The sequence below is a fragment of the Manacus candei genome, unplaced genomic scaffold (assembly GCF_025592945.1).
Source record: "Manacus candei isolate 608988 ecotype Guabito, Panama unplaced genomic scaffold, ASM2559294v1 h1tg000117l, whole genome shotgun sequence".
Lineage (NCBI taxonomy): Eukaryota > Metazoa > Chordata > Aves > Passeriformes > Pipridae > Manacus > Manacus candei.
The window spans coordinates 408,794-427,380 of record NW_026138165.1 but is presented as its reverse complement, the minus strand read 5'-3'; the positions used below and the strand labels follow the sequence as shown (position 1 = coordinate 427,380).

Below are 18,587 nucleotides of genomic sequence, written 5' to 3'. Positions count from 1 at the left end.
CGGCCCGGCCGTGTCCCTGCGCTGTCCCTCCGGTGCCGCTCCAGTGTCCCCATGGCCACCTGCCCCAAGCGTCACGGTGACCGGGGGGGGGTTCCGTCCGGGAGCGGCGGGGGCTGCGGATCTCACAAGGGATGCTCCGGGCACCGGGATTTGGGGTTCAGCCCCCGGCAGCGGGGCCAGAGAGGGTGGAAGGCACGAGGAGTTGGGGTTAGGCTCAGGGCACAGAGAGGTGACCGAGCAGACAGGTGCTCGCCCAAATCCATACACGGAATCACAGACTGGTTTGGGTGGGAAGGGACCTTAGAGACCACTCAGTTCCACCAGTTCCTGCCACAGGCAGGGACACCTTCTGCTAGACCAGGTTGCTCCAAGCCCTGTCCGACCTGCCTGGGAACACTTGCAGGGATGGGGCACATAAACTGCTCCAGCATCTCATCCTCTGTGTGTGACCTTTGGTCCTTTGTCCCTCCTCTGTGCGCCTCCTGCTGTGACCCCCTGCCCAACCCTCACCTCCACCTGTCTGAGGGTGTTGGTGTTTCCAGAGTCACCTCAGCGATGTCCTTGACCTTGCACAGCCCTGGGACAGGAGAACCACGAGACCGAATGTCTCTAACACAAACTTGACAGCTCCTTTCCACAGGGTGTCACCTTCAGCCTTGTTAGGAATTCAGGGCTTTTCCTAGTTTCGTCTAAACTTTTTGGTGGACAAGCTGCATAGGACTGGATCATCCTTAAGGAAAAAAAACCAGCAAATCCCAAAGGAAAACAAAAACCAACCAAACAAAGCTCCCACAATTGCAATTCCCTTTTTTTTTTCTACCTCATCTTCCTGTCAGTTATAGCTCAAACAAGGTGTAAAATGTTTGGGAGGGTTGAGGTTTGTCTGGAGGTTTCCTGGTATTATTTGTTTTATTTTCCTACCCTGTGGCAGCAGTTTGGCAAGAAAGCTCAGGCAAGAAGGGAAAACCTGGATGAGAAGGGAAAATATCATTTTACAACATCTGTGGGTTGTGAAAACCCCACGGATAACACTTCAGCTTCTGGAAGCCACCCCCCCCATTCCCTGAGCTGTGCAGCACTGACTCTGCAGCTCTGCCTTCCAGGCTCTATCCCAGTTCTTCCCACAGTTCTTCACCTTTTGGTTTTACAGGTATTTTCAGTATTCTCTGAAAATACCTTTTTTGCCTGTGTGACACCTGTCACAGCCCGTGTCCCTCACCAGCACCTTTGGGATGTGCCCCTCGCTTCAGCCCGGGACATTCCCTCATTCTCACACTCCTTTTCCTGCAGCAGCTGCTTCGGACCGTGGTCTGGCACAGCTGGAGGTCGAGCTATAGCAAACCTGCCCCAAATGTGCACCTGAGCAAACCTGGGGCCGGGTTCAGCTTCGGTGAGTGTGGCAGGGCTGGGGAGGGAGGGAACAGGGAAGGACAAATGGCAGCAAATGAGACAAAAAACCAGAGACCCTCCCCAAAAAAACCCCAACCAACCCCAAAAAAGCCAAACAACGGCATTGGAGTTCAGGAGGAATTTCAAGGTAGGTGTTTATTTGGAATAGATTTCTATTCTTTTTATAAAAACTATTTGAAATCCGAAATCCCTTTTCCTTTCCAGCTCAGGACTGCTGGGAGGACGTGTGTGATACTTCTGAGACCTTCTTTTACCTGTCTTGAGCTCTTTTCATTGCCAAAGTTACCTCAGCATTGAACGATGATCCTGCATTGGCTTTTAAACTGTTAAAAGAACCCTGTGTAGCATCAGGGGAACGCAGTGGGTCCAGGGATGTGACACACAGATTCCTCCTCACTTGAGCTATTACAGCAAATTCTGTGGGGCAGCAGCAGATGTTTGATGGGTGTTTTTACTAAAACATTTTGTTACCTGGCACTTCCTGCTCTATTTTCAGTAGTTTTTGAATAATTTGGTAAGTAATGGTGTTGTGGGCATTGCTCAGAGCTCAGGGGAGTTTCAAAGGGAAGGAGAAAATTAAACATCTTTGTGATTTTTTTACCTCTTATTTTCCACTAGAACTGACAGATGAACAGAAGGAATTCCAAGCCACTGCCTGGAAATTTGCTCTGGAGGAGATTATTCCTGTTGCTGCTCAGTATGACAAGACTGGCGAGGTAAATCCACCACACAGCAGGGGAAAACCAGACTTTTCTCTTAATGTGAATTTTGAAATGTTACCTGTGATAATCAATCGGGATTTTTCCTGTTCCAGTATCCTGTGCCACTCATCAAACGGGCCTGGGAGCTTGGGCTGATGAATTCTCACATCCCAGAGAGCTGTGGTGAGTGATGATCCATTTTAATCCCTAAAATAAACCAAAGAAAAGGTCTTGGAGGGGATTTATGTGTGAAATTGTGGCTTATGTGTAAAATTACCAGTTGCACCCTGGAGTAATCCCAAAAGGATCCATGGGCAGGTGGACACACACAGGTGGGCCAGGTGGGTGTTAAACACTCGAAATTCAGGAATGGATTTGAAAAATCATCATGTTTCATGGTGAGAAAATCATCAGCACAGTCTGGCTGGGATACCCACAAATAACCTGGAAAAGGAGGTCACTGGTGAGACTGACTTAGTGGGTGTGGAAAAATAGAGACTGGTGCCTCCCAAGAGCTGTGGGAGAAGGTCATGGAACAGGGTGTTAAAATGAAATTCAAAATGGGAAAAGAGATGGACACAGGAAAGGGGAAAAGTGATCCAGACTTCCCAGGTAAATGGTGTCTGCTGCACCAGTCCCTGCCTCTGAAAAAAGGGAGTTGGGGGTTCTAATAGGTAGTTTTGTGAGGTGTCAGAGCCCTCATGGCCCTGCCTCTGCTCCCCAAGAGCTTCTGGGGGAATGCTTGGATGTAAAGCAGTGACAGATCCTAGTGGCACCTCCTGGCCATTTTGTGCCACTTGTTCCACCTTGAGCGCAAAACTCCCCCAGAACCATAAAATGGGATTTTTAAATCATCTGACTGAAATGAAAATAAAGAAATAAAATAACAAAAGTATAAATCTGACAGCACATTCTTTCCCAAGCCCGTGGGGGGATGTCCAGTGGAATGCAGTGCACACAGGGGATGTTTGGATAATAAAAGCTTGTAAATCACTAATATTTTCCGCTTGAGACTCCACTGAGCTCTGACCTGTCCCCTACAGGGGGGCTGGGGCTGGGCTCCTTCGAGGCATGTTTGATCACAGAGGAGCTGGCCTATGGATGCACCAGGGTGCAGACAGCCATCGAGGCCAATTCCCTGGGGGTGAGTCCTGCTCAGCCCCAAACTGCACTCTGGGACCCTCAAACTCATCTCTGCATCCTTTAAACTGGGGTTTCAGCCCTCAGAACTGGGATCTAGGCCCTCCAAACCGGGCTCGGTCCTCCAAACCGGGTTTGGGGCCCTTGAAGTGACGGATTAATGCTCTGAACGTTGCCTTGCAGCAAACGCCGGTGATCATCGCTGGGAATGAGCAGCAGCAGAAGAAATACTTGGGAAGGATGACAGAGGAGCCCCTCATGTGTGTGAGTGTGACCAGGCAGTGACAATAATTAGTTAATTAACTAGCTGATGACAGAGGAGTCCCTGACGTGTGTGAGCGTGACTGGGGATCCATCGGTGCCCACAATTCCACAGTAATTTCATGGCTGCCCAAACTCAGGCCGTTGATTCCTCGGGGTGCTGGCGTTTGTTACCTCCAGGCCAACTGCGTGACGGAGCCCAGCGCGGGCTCGGACGTGGCCAGGATCAAGACCCGGGCGGAGCGGAAGGGAAACGAGTACGTCATCAACGGGCAGAAGATGTGGATCACCAATGGCGGGAAGGCCAACTGGTGCGTTGGCTGGAACCAGTGTGGCTTCGCAGTCCCACTGGGCTCTGCTGGTGTTCCTGGAAGGGCCTGTCACCAACCTGAGTGCTCCGCTCTGTCACCAGCTCATCAGGATGAGGCACCAGCAGCCCCTGTGGGTGCCCAAACAGGGAATGGAGTGATGACATCACAGCTCGGTGACATCATGGCTCGATGATGTCAAAGCCCCAGTCAGGAATGCAGCTTTATTTGGGCTGAAACCAAACCAAATCCGCTCTGCTTTCCCCTTGGGACAGGGAGTTACTCAGCGTTCACTCACAGAGCGCTCAGGTTACCCAGCCCTGCCCTGGCTCTGGGACAGGGATCAGCTGCTTCTGACTCAGCCACGAACCTCTCCAGGGAAAACAGGAAAACTCTGGAACTGGGGAGTTACATTGAATTTCCTTAAGGGAAGGCATTTCCAAGGAGTCCCAGAGCCTGCCCAGCACAGCAGGGCAGCACAGACCCTTCCCCAGGGCTCAGCACGCCATCCCTCCCCACCCCAACACACCAAGGCTTTACAGTTCAAGAGGAAAAACTTTATACAAAAAATATCTACAAAAGTTGGGGTTTCTCACTGTTTAACTTCTTGCTTGAAGCAGAACCATCACAGAGACTCTCCCAGCACATTCCTGACCCCCAGCAATGGGATTTCAACAATTGCTAACAGAAAAAATTGCATTTACAACTGATACTGAGTAAAATTGAGATATTGGCAATTGAGAGGATAAGGCTTTGCACACAATACTGTATTCCCTGAGCAATAATCCTTACGGATGTTCCGGGAATTGGTTTATTTGGGGCTACTTGTGAGGCTGAGTGTGATATTGAGACACAACTCATGGAGAAGGCAGAGAAGCTTTGCAGGTAGATCTGAGGGAATTTCATTAAGTCTTGATGTTTGCAGGAAGAGAGGCCCTGAGAACACTGACATTCCTCACACTCCTCCCTCCTCGTTGGTTGGGGTTTTTTTTGGAAGGGCTCATTAAAAAGGTTTCCTGTATGGTACACAGATAAAAACTGGGGACATTTCTGTCCAGCAGTGTCTGCTTGCTGAGGATGAGCCAAGCCCCCGTCTCTGTTCCCCCACAGGTATTTCCTGCTCGCCCGCACTGACGCCGACCCCTGAGCCCCAGCCAGCAAAGCCTTCACGGGGTTTATCGTGGAGGCCAACAGCCCCGGCATCCAGATCGGCAGGAAGGTGAATTGGCAAGAGCTGATTAATATTCAGGGGGGTGAAGGTGTCAGCAGCCAGGTGGAGAACTTCCCCCAAAACTTCACAGTTCGCTGGAATTTCGCCTGCTCCTGTCCCAGGAAGGCGCTCTGGAGTTCTCTTTGTGGGGGGGGAAACAAAAACAAAACAAAGAAACTGCCATTTTTAGTAGCAGCAAAACTAGAGATTGAACATTTGGAACTTGAAAACCTCATTTATTTAGGAATTTGTCTGTTGGCAGCACAGCTGGGTCTCACAGCTGCCTTCACTGAGGTTCTTGGCTGTTTCCTCTCCCATGTCAGAGGGTAGAATTGAATTACACATGTAACTGAATCCTCCAAAGGATAAACTGAACCAGAAAAAGCCAAAGGAGAGATTCTAGCCCCAGGATTGATATCCCACACAGTGGGACAGGTCAGGGCCTTGCTGGGCTGGGAAGGCAAAGTTGGTATTTCTTGTCTCTATGATTGGTTTTAGCTAAAATTGAAGTGGTTTGGGGGGAAAAAAAAGCTTCTTTGAGTAAACTAAATCTCAGAAGAATCTGATTTAGTGGCACCTCTGTAAATTCCCTTTTCCAGGAGCTGAACATGGGCCAGCGCTGCTCGGACACGCGCGGGATCGTCTTCGAGGACGTCCGAGTCCCCAAGGAGAAGGTGCTGATCGTGGAGGGGGCTGGCTTCAAGATCGCCATGGGCGCCTTTGACAAGACCGGGCCCCCCGCGAGTGCCAGAAATGGGCTGTTTCTAACCTAAGCTGGGGATTTCTGCTGCTCATCCTGCACTGTGCCTGCCCCAGGTGGCAGCGGGGGCCGTGGGGCTGGCGAAACGAGCGCTCGATGAGGCCACAAGGTACGCGCTGGAGAGGAAAACCTTCGGGAAACCCATCGTAGAGGTGAGTCCGAGGGATTGGGCGTCAAAAATGGCAAAGTCTAATTCAACATGGAGTTGAGGGATGGATCCCAGTTCTGTAGAACTCCTCAAGCACAACTTCCCAAGTGTATTGAATTTGCAAATTAGGAAATGAAGATATAAAATCAGATTATGGGGAAAAAATTTATTCCCAGAAAGATTTCTCCAGCCCTGGCACAGGGCTATGGGGGACTCCCCGTCCCTGGAGGGTTTCATCATGTGGATGCAGCACTTGGGGACACAGTTTAGTGGTGAGGACAAGGGTTGGGCTCGGTGATCTTGACACTCTTGTCCAGCCTCAACGATTCCATGGCTCCTTGAGTCCCTGAAGAAGGCACATTCCCCTCAAGTGTCCCTGCCCTTTGAAGCTCACCCGGTGGGTCTCCCCGCTCCCAGCACCAGGCCATGGCGTTCCTGCTGGCAGAGATGGCCATGAATGTGGAGCTGGCCCGGCTGGCGTACCAGCACGCGGCCTGGGAGGTGGACGCCGGCCGCCGCAACACCTTCTACACCTCCGTCACCAAGGCCTTTGCCGGGGACGTCGCCAACCAGGTGGCCACCGATGCCGTGCAGATCTTTGGGGGGAACGGGTTCAACACGGAATATCCCGTGGAGAAGCTCATGAGGGATGCCAAAATCTACCAGGTGAGTGGGACAGAGCGTGGGGCCTCCACAGCGACACAGGTGTTCTATAGAGAATAATTAACACCTGAGTAATTGCAATCAGGATGGACACGGGATGAAAAGATTTGGAGGCTGAGAGCAACAATCCTTCCATTGGCAGAAAGGCCTTAAATTTGAGATCCTCAAATACTCACACACCGGGCAGGTGCTTCAGCTGAGCTCTCACGAGCACTAAGGAACACGGATTAATTAATCAGCATTAATTACCCTGTGTGGGCTGCAGGAACAGCTGTGGGGCTCAGCCTGTGGTGATTCACTTCTTTAGGTATTTATTTATTGGTTTTTTTTCCAAAAGAACAAACACGGTCATATTTCCTCATTTTTGGCCCACAGACACCCCTAATCCCCAGCAGTTTTTCTGCAGTATTATTGCCAAGAAATTATTCCAGGCCAGAATTTCTCTCTTGACTCCAGTTCGTTATTCAGCAGGAAAGATTACATTCCATTTAGCAAACCCAGGGATCTTCACCTTTCCCCTCTTTCTGACATTACCCATGACTGGATGGAAGAGATCCAAACAGGTCTCAGGGAACAGGGGTCACAGCTGCTGTTGTTACTGTTGATTCTGGGTAGTTGACATTCCTTTTACAGCTGACTTTAAAATTCCAACTGTTCTCACCAGCTAGGAATTTTTCCCTCCCCAAGGACAGAAAGCAGCTGTTTGCAATCTAAAAATTATCAGTCCTGATTTCAATCCTGCCAGGGAGGAACTGAATGAGATGCAGGCCTTTGTCAAAATCAGGCTCTTTTCCTTTTCTGGGATTTTTGTTTCCCAGGATCCTAGTTATCCAATTCTCCATCACACAGATTGATCTTCAATGCAGAGCCAGGGAAGCTGGGACCTTGAAATTGTTCCAATTACTCTGCTTTAGTATGAATTTTGGGGTGTGTTTCCTGCTCCCTCCATCCCTGCAAGAACTCAGGAAAGGCACTGGGCCGTACAATTCCAGCAGCTTCACCTGGAAAAGGTTTGTGTGGTTTGGGGAAGATTATCTTGATTTTGAGACTGCAGAGAAAGTGGATCTGCAGGAGTGGGAGCAATTTGCCAATCCTACTTCTGGTAGAACTGGGAGCTGAAACACTGAAACCCCCAAATTCTGCTGCCCTGGAGCTGCGACAGGCTGAGCCTGGGGGATCCCTGGATCCCTCCTGCGCTGCACACACAGGTGTTTGTGTACCTGGGATCCCTGGATCCCTCCTGCACTGGGCACACACACCTATACGTGGTTATTGCCTGTTGTGGGTCATGGTCACACTCATTTTTCCTCCTTTTCTCTCTTCCTGCCCCCGGGCTCGGCGCTGGGAGGGTCCCGGGTGGGCAGAGCTCTGGTTGAGCCCCCTTCCCAGCACTCGGCTCCCCCAGCCATGGCTCTCCATGCAGATCTACGAGGGCACAGCGCAGATCCAGCGGGTGATCATTGCCCACGAGCACCTGGGCAGGTACAGGGCCTGAGGGACGCGGCGGCTCCGGGTCCTGCCTTCCAGGGAAGGAGATTTTGCTGCATTTCTCCGTTAGAAACATCTGGGAAAATCCCTTTTCCTCCAAACTCCTCTTCTTGTGCCTGATCCAGCACAGGCTCTGGGACCCCATCCGTCCCTTCACCCGTCCCCCCAGCTGACCGTCTCAAACATCCCTGAATCCCACAGGGATCGGTGTCTCCCTCGCCCACTCTCCTTTTGGCAGCAGAGGAAGAAAAAACCTTCCCTGGCAAACCTTTGTGATCAAAAAGTGAACAAAATTTGGATTTTTTTATTTATTTCTGACTTCTTGTTGATTTGTTCCCGTGAAGGCAAAAAATCCAGCACATCCCAGGGGTCGGATTTGGGGGGTTTCCATGTGTGTAACAGCACTGATCGGCTCCCAGTGTTTACGCCTGGAGCCTGAGCAAACGGATCAGTCTCAGGGAACCTAAAAAACTGGCTTTGCCTCCTGAGGAAGGGCCCAGCTGGCTCTGGCACAGGGAACGCAGGGCCCCAGTTCCCCAGATCCATAGGAAGCACTGTGGGTTTGGGGCCTTTCATCAGCCAATTTGAGAGGAAAACAAAAGTGAATCCGTTTCTTGTGCCTTGAGCTGGATTTCCTTGTTACAGGCAAGCAGCAATGATGGTGCCTGACAGGGGCCGCGTGTCCGGGGGCCAAAGGAGCAGGATGGGGCAATGGGAACGTGGATTAACTGATCCCATGGGAAAAGCCTGCAGGAAAGGGGCTTGGTTTGGGCATCGCAGCGTGGGCTGAGCTGGGGTGACCCCAACACAGGCTGGAGATGGGGCCTGCCCAGCACAGCGGGTTTCCCTGGAAAAGGGCTGTTTGGGAGTCGCTGCTGCATCCCAGTAAAAGCTGTCGTGTGGGCGGGACAGGGGCGGCTGTTCCCACACTCCTTGCACGCTCCGGTGGGATCCGGTGCAGTGTGCGGGACCCAGCGTGGGATGGGCCCCGGGTGGGGCTGGCGGGTGGGAGTGGACAGGGGATGGATGGGCTGGGGATGGAGGCAGATGGAGGCAGATGGGATGGGGATGGAGGCAGATGGGATGGGGATGGAGGCAGATGGGATGGAGGCAGATGGGATTGGGGATGGAGGCAGATGGGATTGGGGATGGAGGCAGATGGGATTGGGGATGGAGGTAGATGGGATGGGGGTGGAGGTGGGTGGAGGTGGGTGGGATGGGGATTGGGCGGATAGGATGGGGATGGATGCGGATGGAGGTGGATGAGATGGGGATGGATACGGATGGAGGTGGAAGGAGGCGGATGGGGGCGGGCGGATGGGGATGGAGGTGGATGGGATTTGGGGCGGATGGGGATTAAGGCGGATGAAGGAAAATGGAGGCGTGCGGATGGATGCGGATGGGGGAGGACGGGATGGGGGTTGGGCAGACTGGATGGAGATGGAGGCGGATGGGGGAGGATGGGATGGGGACTGGACGGATTGGAGAGCAGCGGATGAGCACGCAGCCAGACGGGGGAGGATCCCGCCGGCAGCTCCTCCTGCCCCGCCCGCGGTCGGGCGTCACTTCCAGCGGAACCGAGGGTAGGAGCGGCCGCGTGGTGCGGGACGGGGCGGGGGTGCAGAGGTGCCGGCGGGTCTGGGGGTCCCGGGGGGGCTGCTGGGCGGCTCGTTCCCCGCAGGCGGCGGATGCCGCGGGCACGAAACCCCCCGGCCCTGGAGCTGCCCCACGGGCTGGGGGGGTCCAAGGTGCCGCCCCAAGGCCGTGGCGCCGGAGCCGCTGCCCCGAGCCCGGCGGGCCCAGGACGGAGCGTCCGGGCCGGGCGAGGCGGCCGCGGGAGGATCCTGAGCCCGATGCCGGCCCAGCCGAGCGGCTCCTGCGGGAACAGCCCTGCCGGCTCCGGGCAGCAGCTGCGGGCGGGTTTCTCTTGCCCGCAGCGGCGATGGCTCCAGCCCCGGGCTGTGCTCCGGGGTCCCGGCTGAAGGCGGGAGCGTCCTGCTTTGGGGACAGGGTGTGTGGGCTGGGCTGGGCCGGGCCGGAGGAGGCACCGCCTGGGCCGGGGATGAGTGCTGGCATGTATTAGCTGAGCTGAGCTGATGTCTCTCACCGCTTTAGCTCTAGAATTACTCTGAGGCCCAGCGAGCTCCAGGTCCCTTGGGAGGTTAGCGCGGAGCTTTTCCAAACTGTGGGATCAAGGTCCCATCGTCCCAAACTGTGACGCAGCGAGAGGGGGAGGGGGGCACAGGTTGTGTTTTGCTCGGTTCCCACGCTGGGCAGGAGCAGTTCTGGGCTCAGTCCTGGCTGTTGTGCGCGGGGGGGCTCTCCCCTGGCCTGAACTCCATTGTTTGGGGCTTTGTGGCCATATCCGGGGGGAAATGTTGACTCGGGGTGTCCCTGAGTGCCACGTGCGCTGCAGTGCCACGTGTGCGGCCGGGCTGGTGCAGCTCCGGGTGGGAGTGGGCAGGAGGGAACTGGCACCTCCCATCAGCTTTGCCCTAAAACCAGAATGTTTTCTGTCCCACCCAGGTCTTTGGGACAGCCCCGGGCTGTGCCATTTTGGCTGGCCCAGAGCTGTGCGCCAGCATTTTGGAGAGTCTGCAGAGCTGCAGCTTCCGGTGGGGCACGACAGGTGAGGTTTGGGGTGACCCAGCTGCTGGCAAGGTCCCTCTTCCAGGGCGTTTGGATCTCCAGACGGGTCTCCAGCCAGCTGGAAAGGTGTGGGTGCATGTGTGCAGCTCCCTGGCGCTTCTTGGGCACCTGTCAGCTCCCGAGAGACTGATCCGTGGGGTGAGAAAGAAAACAGGCCAGGGGCACTTGTTAGATTGGGTCTTTTTGTGTCTGTAAAATGCAGGTTTGGCAGTTGGTTTCATATTTATAAAGAGGATTTGAACATTCTTTTGTTGGTATCACAGCCTGTGATTTGTTCCATTCCTACCACTCTGCATCCTGGGAGACACACTGATCATCATCCAGGCTCGGACGGGGAAAAGCCCCCGAGCTCCAGGTTGCTCCTGGGAGGAGGTGGTGCAGCAGGGCGGGGGTCACAGGGATATTATGGGGCTTTATCCAAGGGGAGGGTGATGCCCATCCCTCTGCCCATGGTGCAGGTCCTGTGTCACATGGTGGGTGCTGGTCCCCAGCCCCTCAGTGATGGGTGTCCCGTGTCACACGGGCGGTGCTGGTCATCAGCCTCTTGAGCCACCATCCATGTTTCCCACCTGCCCCTTCCCTACACTCAGGGAACAAACAGGCAGAGAGACCTGAGCAGCTGGGGGAGCTCAGGGGGGGAAACCAAACCCATGTGATGGATATTCAGTAATCCAAAGGAGGCAGCCTTCCCTCTTCCTACCCTGGAAAGGTCTGGAAGGCCCTGTAATTTGGAAGCTGGCAAAGCCCTTCCCTGTCAGAGGTGACAAGGAGGTCCCACAGCACCGTGTGGAAAGGGGCCCACGTTGGAGCAGTTTGTAGAGAACTGTTGCCTATGGGATGGACTCCTGTTGGAGAAGAACTGTCTCCCTCCCTCCCAGGAGGGACTCATGTTGGAGCAGGGGAAGGACTGCCACTCCTCTCCCTGAGCAGCACCACAAACAACATGAGATGACCATGACCCGATTGTGACCAGGAGATGACAATGACCATGACTGTGACACAACTGTGACCTGACTCCATCTCTGAGTCCTGGGAGGATGCCCAGGGCATTCCAGTTACCCAACTCCACAACCTCTATTTTTGGCTTGAGGGGATGGATCATCCCATCCCACCCTACCCCACCTCTGCCCACTGCTGATGACAACACGTGTTTGTGTTGCCCAGGTTGGGACATCTCAGCATCTCCAGGGCCAGTGGGGGGTTGAGTCCAGCATTTCAATGGACAGAGAGACCAGGCTTGAACCCCTGGGTGCCCCCTGCCCCCACTCCCAGCCTGACCCTTGCTCCCCCCGGATGCCGGGATCACCACGGGACGGGGGCGTCACCGTCAGCTTTTATTAACCCTCAACGAAAGTTTCACCGTTGACCCCCCACCCTCTCCCCAAGTCCCACCTGGGGCCCCCCAGCACCCAGGGAGGCCCCTTGCCCCCCTAAACTCCCCCCGCACACAGGGGGCTGCCCCAGCCCCCTCAGTCACGTTGCGGCCGCAGCTTCATCTCGGTGAAGGGGATGGAGACGTTGAAGCCTTTCCAGGGGAACCAGTGGATGCCCTGCGGGGAGGGGGGGTCAGGACCTCCAGAGACCATATTGACCCCTACAGGTTCCATAGACCCTGTGGATCCCTTTAGAACCCCCTAGACCCTATAGAATCCCCACAGACCCTATAGACACCTCTAGATCCCCACAGGCCCTGTAGTACCCAATAGAGACTTATAAACCCCCATAAACCCCGTAGACTCCTACAGACCCCCACAAACCCTTATAGATAGATCCCTATAGACCACCACGGGTTGCCATAGACCCCACAGACCCTAGAGACCCCCAGAGATGCCTACAGACTCCCACAGACCCCTGTAGGCCTTGACCGTCTAGACCCTCACAGACTCCCACAGAATGCCCACAGACCCCTACAGACCCCCAGGGATCCCCCCCATGCCCCCAAATCTCCCCGTACGCCCCAGCCCCCTGTACCTGGTGGTCCCGGGTGGCCCCGTAGCGCCCGTTCAGGTTGGCATAGTGGCAGTTCCGGTACCACCAGGCCCCTCCATAGGCCACAGCACAGTGGGGAGGCCGGGGGTGCCCCGGGGGCTCTCGGGGGCCCCGAGGGTCCCGGGGGTCCCGGTCCCGTGTCGAGAAGGGGCTGCCCGAGTGGTAGGAGAGGGCGTCCCCTGCAGGAGGGGGTGTCAGCACCCCCAGGGACCCCAAAACCCCACAGAGAACCCCCCCCAGGGACCCCTTGGAACACCAAAACTTGTCAGGGATCAAAAACCACCAGGCACCCCTAAAAGCCCCAGCAAAAATCCACCAGAAACCCCCAAAACCCGTCAGGGACCTCGAGGAACCCCAAATCCCATCAGGGACGCAAAAATTCCACCAGGGACCCCCAAAACATCCAGGAACACCAAAACATCCCAGAGACCCCCCAAAGCCCAGCAGGGACCCCCCCAAAGCCCAGCAGGGACCCCCCCAAAGCCCAGCAGGGATCCCCCAAGCCCACAGCCCCCCCTCGCCCCGCACCGGCGGTGCCGCTGAAGGTCCCGACTCGGAGCCGATATCGCTCCTCGGCGCCGCCGACGGCGAAGTCGCGATAGTGCGCGAAGGCGGAGTCGCGAGGGGTCCGCAGGTCCACGCGCAGCTCCGTGGGGGTCCCGGCCGTCAGCGCGTGCAGCGCTTCGTTCCCTGCGCCCCAAAACCGTCCGGCACCCCCCGAACCCCTGGGGACCCCCCGAATTCCTCCCCCAGATCCCCCCTTCCATTCCCAAGTCAGCACCTCATTCTCCGTGCCCCGAAGACCGTCCAAGACACCCCCTCAACTCCTGGGAACCACCCGGACCACCCTTAGATCCCCCGAGTCCTCCCTGGACACCCCACAGCTGCTGGAGCCCACCCGAGTTCCCTCTGTGCCCCCTCAGGTGCTGGGTCTCCTCAAAGTCTTCCCCCCACATCCTGGGGTGCCCCTGTGGGTTGCTTTCTTCCGTGTCCCCTGGAATTTCCGGGTCCCCTCAAAGGCCCCCCGGACCCTCCAAACCCCGGGGGACCCTCAAACCCTCCCACGCCTCACCAAACCCCCCCAGGACCCCCCAGACCCCTGCCCCCCCTCACCGAGCCAGAACTCGCCGCTGATGTTGCCGAAGCCGCGGGCGTACGACTCCCACCCCCGCCAGAAATCGGTGCCCCCGTCCTGGCGGCGCTGGAACACCTAGGGGGGGTGGTCAGGGGCACCCCAAAATCCACCCAGGGGCCCCCAGTTCCACCCCAGACCCCCCCAGTGGCACTATGGCCTCTTGTAATACTCCCCAGAAACCCCTGGAGAAGCTTCCCAGCCCCTCCCAGTGCCCCCAGTCTCTCTTCCTGTGTCCCCCAGTTCCTCACCAAAACCCCTCTCAGTCCCCTCCCACTGCCCTCCAAGCCCCCCTAATCCTGCTTCAGAACTCTCTGTTGTCCCCGAGGACCCTGATTTCCTCCCATAAACATCCGTGAAGCGCCCTATGGAAGACCCCCAGCCCCTTTCCAGGGCCCCTGTGCTCCTCTGTCACCCCCAAACGCCCCCATTGCCCCCAAAGACCCTCATTGCTCCCACAGAACTCCCTACATCCTCCCCCAGCCCCCTGTAGAAGTCCCCCAGCCCCTCCCGGTGCCCCCAGTCCCACCAGCCAGCCGCCGCCGTCCGTCTCCATGTCACAGAAGACCCTGAGGGGCCGGGCCGGGTCCCCTCCGAGGAACACGAGGGTCTCCCGCGAGGGGCCCGGCCCGTTCCGCTGCTCCTCGGCACAGTCCCGGGGGTGGGGGTGCGGGAGAGGGGCTGGGAGGCACGGGGGGGTCCCTCAGGCACCACAGGGGCTTCTGGGGACACAGGGGTGCGGGTGCCCCCTCCCCAGAAGGACCCAGACCCTCCCTGCCCAATAAACACCTCCCCACCAGGGACCCAGTGGTCCAGGTGCCCTCCCCAGAGATCCACTCCCCCCTCCCAAGGGACACAACTCCCCCCAGTAAAGTACCCAGCTACCCCTTCAATGAACCCCTCACGCCAGGCATCCATTTGACCCCGCAAAGACCCAGAGCCCCCAAAAGGACCCAGGGGTCCAGGTGCCCCCCCAGGGAGCCTCCCCATCCCCCCATGCCCCACTCACGGGTGTCAAAGGTGGCCTCGAGGGGAGCGGTTTGGGGGTCCCCTCCCCGGCCCCACAGCTGCACCCCATAATGTCCCGCTGGCTCAAGCCCCCACAGCTGCTGCGACGTGGCCTCAGGAGGCAACTGCAGGGTCTGGGGGGCACAGAGGGGGATTGGGGTTCCAGGGGTGTATTGGAGGCCCGCAGGGGGGTTACTAAGGTGCCCAAAGGGTTATTGGTGTCCCCCGGGGGGTGTAATGGGGTTTCCCAGGGTATTGAGGTGCCCAAAGGGGGCTAAAAGGGAACTCCTGAGGTGTTATTGGGATTGCCTAGGGTTGTACTGAGATCACCAGGAGTGTTACTGGGATCCTGCAAGGCATTATTTGGGTCCTCAGGGGGGTACTTATGTTCCATGAGGGGTTTTGCGGTCCCTCAGGGAGGCATTGGGGTCCCCACGGGGTTACTGGCGTCCTCCAAGGGGATACTGGGGTCTCCTGAGGTCATATTGGGGTCCCCCAAGGGGTTATTGAGGGGGCCACAGCAGTGTCCCACAGGGGTTTTGGAGGTCAGGACCAGTACCTGCTGGGGCCCCCCAGGCGGTTCCTGGGGATTTTTGGGGTGCCACTGAGGGGTCTCCCGGGGATTTTGGGGTGGGGGGGCCTGTTACCTGGTGGGGTCCCCCTTGGAGGTCCCTGAGGGGGGTCGGGGTGCTTGGGGGGGTCCATTACCTGCTGGGCCCCCCCGGGGGGGCCATACACCAGCTCGTAGCCATCGGGGGGGATGAGGGGGGGGTCCCAGTGCAGTTGGGCACTGCGGGGCCACACGGAGCCCACCCAGAGGGTCCCCGGGGCACCTGTGGGGGGAGAACTGCTGACACCCCAAAACCTTCATGGCCTCAGGGCCCCACCCACATACTGCACTCCAGTAGAGAGGCCCCAGTGCCCCTCAGTTTCCCTCAGGCCCCAGTTCCCCCAGGTCCCTCAAGTCCCCTCTTCCCTCCAGTTTCCCACACCCCTCAGTTGTCCCAAGTCTCCACATCTTCTCCCAGTCTCTCCCAGTGCTACATTCCCCTTAATCTCCAGTCCCCCCCAGTCCCTAGTTCCCCTCAGTCCCCCCAAGTCTCCTTTTTGCTCCAGGTCCCCCCAGTACTCCAGTTCTCTCAGCCCCCCAGCCCTCTGGTTCCCCCCAGCCCCCAGATCCCCCCAGTTTCTCCCAGTCCCCCAATTCTCCCCAGTGCCCAGTTTCCTCCAGTCTCCCCAGTCTCCAGCTCCACTTTAGTCCCCAATTCCCCCAGCCTGTTTGCCCCAGCTCCCCCCGGTACCCAGTTTTCCCAGTTCCCCCTAGTCCCCAGCTCCCACCAGTTCCCCCACTCCTCAGTTCACACCAGTTCTCCACAGGTCCTAGTCTTTCCCAGGCACCAGTTCCTCTCCCATTCCCCCTGAATCCCCAGTTCCCCCAAGTCCCCCAGTTCCCATCAGTTTCCTCCAGGCCCCAGTTCTACCCAGTTCCCGCCAGCCCCCCAGGGCTGAGAACCCCCAGTTCCTTCCAGCTGTCCCAGTTTCCCCCAGTCCCTCTGGAGCCCAGATTCCCCAAATTCCTTCCAGCAGTCCCCAGTTTGCCCCAATCCCCAATTGCCCCCAGTCCCTCCAAGTGCTGTGCTCCCCTCAATCTCCAGTATTCTCCAGTCCCTGGTTGCCCCCGGTTGCCCCCGGTTGCCCCTGGTTACCCCCAGTTGCCCCTACATCACCCAGTTGCCAGTCCTCCCCAGTGCCCTGGATCCTCCCAGTTGCCCCCAGTTCTCTGGTTCCCTCCAGTACAGCCCAGCCCCGCAGGTCCTCCAGGCTAACCCTGGGCCCCACTCCAGCACCGCTCCCTGAGAGGCCCGGGGGGAGGACCTGCAGCCCCTCACCTGTGGTGACATCAGTGGAGACCCGATCGATCCTCTTCCCGCCCCGCAGCCCGTAGAGGTGGAAGCGGTACCGGCGGGATGGGGACAGCCCCGGCACTGTCACCGAGCGGGACCCGCCATCAATGGGCAGGGCCTGGGGCTGGCCCTGGGCATCCCGGTACTGCAGCATGAAGGAGTCAAAGGGGCCCTTGGGGACGCTCCACTGCAGCCCCACAGAGCTGGGGGTGATACTGGAGACCCTCAGCTCCCCCAGCACTGCCTGTGCTGGTAGGGCCTCAGATGGGGGAGGCTCAGTTTGGGGATGCTCAGGTTGGGGCTCCTCTGAGGGCAGGAGCGGCTCCTCTGGCTCAGCTGCAGCTGCAACAGAGGGGATGGTGATGGGCTTGGCCACCCATGTGTCCATCAATGTGTCCATCCATCAATTACCCAACTATCCATCATTCATCATCCATTCAGCCATGTCTTCCTCCATCCATAAACAACCATCCATTCATCCATCCATTCTATCTACCACCCAACACTCAACCCAACTCCCCACCTAATCACACATCCATATCTCTGGTTCTTCCTCCTCACATGCCCCCAGGCCTCCACCCCTGACATCCCATAACCCATGGAAATTCTTCCACACATAAGAAATTGTAATATGGCCACCAGGAATCCTCTGTCCATCTCAGCTGCCCCACCTCAATCCAACTACTCATCCACCCATCCAGCTTCTTCCATCCATCTGGGCAGGAACCCACCCACCATCCAGTCTGGAATCCATTCAGCCATTCAGTTCTTGATCTGTCATGGATGGATGATGATGATGATGATGATGATGATGGAAGCTGATGATGATGGATGAATGATGATGATAATGGATGGTGGATAATAATGATGATGGATGACAGATGATGAAGATGATGGTGGATGATGGTGGGTGTTGGTCAGTAGGGGGTGGAAGGGTCGATGGTTGACTGGATGGTGCCAGGGTCAGTGGTGGCTCAATGCCTGGTTGGGATGGGACGGGGATGGGAACCCTTGATCCCTCCATTGCTTGATTCATCCATCCCTCTGACCTTCCCCCTCACCTGTGATGGCCTCAGTGGAGACATGGTCGATCCTCTTCCCGCCCCGCAGCCCGTAGAGGTGGAAGCGGTACCGGCGGGATGGGGACAGCCCTGGCACCGTCACCAAGCGGGATCCGCCATCGATGGGCAGGGCCTGGGGCTGGCCCTGGGCATCCCGGTACTGCAGCGTGAAGGAGTCAAAGGGGGCCTTGGGGACACTCCACTGCAGCCCCACAGAGCTGGGGGTGATGCTGGAGACCCTCAGCTCCCCCAGCACTGCCTGTGCTGGTAGGGCCTCAGGTGGAGGAGGCTCAGTTTGGGGGTGCTCAGGTCGGGGCTCCTCTGAGGGCAGGAGTGGCTCCTCTGACTCAGCTGTGGTTGTGACAGAGGGGATGGTGATGGCCGTGGTCATCCATGTGTCCATCAATGTGTCCATCCATCATTTACCCAACTATCTACCATTCATCATCTATTCAGCCATGTCTTCCTCCATCCATAAACGACCATCCATCTATCCATCCTTCCATCCATCCATCCAATCTAGCACCCAGCATGCAACCCAACTCCCCGCCTAATCCCACATCCATATTTCTGGCTATTTTTGCCCGCATTCCCCCCAGACCTCCATCTCTATTATCCCCATTTTCCATGGACAATCTTCCATGCATAAGGACATTCATACGGTCACCTGGAACCCTTCGTCCATCCCAGGCGCCCCACATCCATCCAATCACTCATCCATCCATTAAATTTCGTCCATCTGGGCAGGAACCCGC

The 18,587-nt window shown here is 57.0% G+C and overlaps 2 protein-coding genes and 1 non-coding gene across 40 annotated transcripts in view; 2 read left to right on the top strand and 1 right to left on the bottom strand.

Moving 5' to 3' along the window:
- Positions 1-134: 134 nt before the first annotated feature.
- On the top strand, positions 135-8,400 carry LOC127461963 (medium-chain specific acyl-CoA dehydrogenase, mitochondrial-like). Its single transcript, XM_051770218.1, has 11 exons — positions 135-1,150; positions 1,291-1,390; positions 2,029-2,126; positions 2,225-2,294; positions 3,155-3,255; positions 3,435-3,515; positions 3,653-3,823; positions 5,630-5,704; positions 5,847-5,942; positions 6,356-6,604; positions 8,025-8,400. Exons 1-11 carry the CDS (start codon positions 860-862, stop codon positions 8,094-8,096), a joined length of 1,404 nt encoding a protein of 467 aa, XP_051626178.1. The 5' UTR covers positions 135-859; the 3' UTR covers positions 8,097-8,400.
- Positions 8,401-10,143: 1,743 nt separating this feature from the next.
- On the top strand, positions 10,144-10,227 carry LOC127461986 (small nucleolar RNA SNORD45). Its single transcript, XR_007900260.1, has one exon. It is a non-coding gene; the product is annotated as a small nucleolar RNA SNORD45 (small nucleolar RNA).
- A 1,261-nt stretch (positions 10,228-11,488) lies between these two features.
- LOC127461959 (tenascin-X-like) overlaps positions 11,489-18,587 on the bottom strand; it is a 33,473-nt gene continuing 26,374 nt past the window's right edge. For 9 of the 38 annotated variants that reach the window (XM_051770174.1, XM_051770171.1, XM_051770194.1 and 6 more), the window contains 9 exons: positions 17,833-18,183; positions 16,757-17,113; positions 15,576-15,700; positions 14,869-15,001; positions 14,389-14,540; positions 13,841-13,937; positions 13,256-13,417; positions 12,710-12,906; positions 11,497-12,288 (listed from right to left, as the gene is read on the bottom strand). In XM_051770174.1, coding sequence (XP_051626134.1) covers positions 12,208-12,288; positions 12,710-12,906; positions 13,256-13,417; positions 13,841-13,937; positions 14,389-14,540; positions 14,869-15,001; positions 15,576-15,700; positions 16,757-17,113; positions 17,833-18,183 — 1,655 coding nt within the window. In that variant the 3' untranslated portion in view covers positions 11,497-12,207. Of the gene's footprint in view, positions 12,289-12,709; positions 12,907-13,255; positions 13,418-13,840; positions 13,938-14,388; positions 14,541-14,868; positions 15,002-15,575; positions 15,701-16,756; positions 17,114-17,832; positions 18,184-18,587 lie in introns of all 38 variants that reach the window. The other 29 variants (XM_051770179.1, XM_051770180.1, XM_051770182.1 and 26 more) reach the window with 16 other exon arrangements.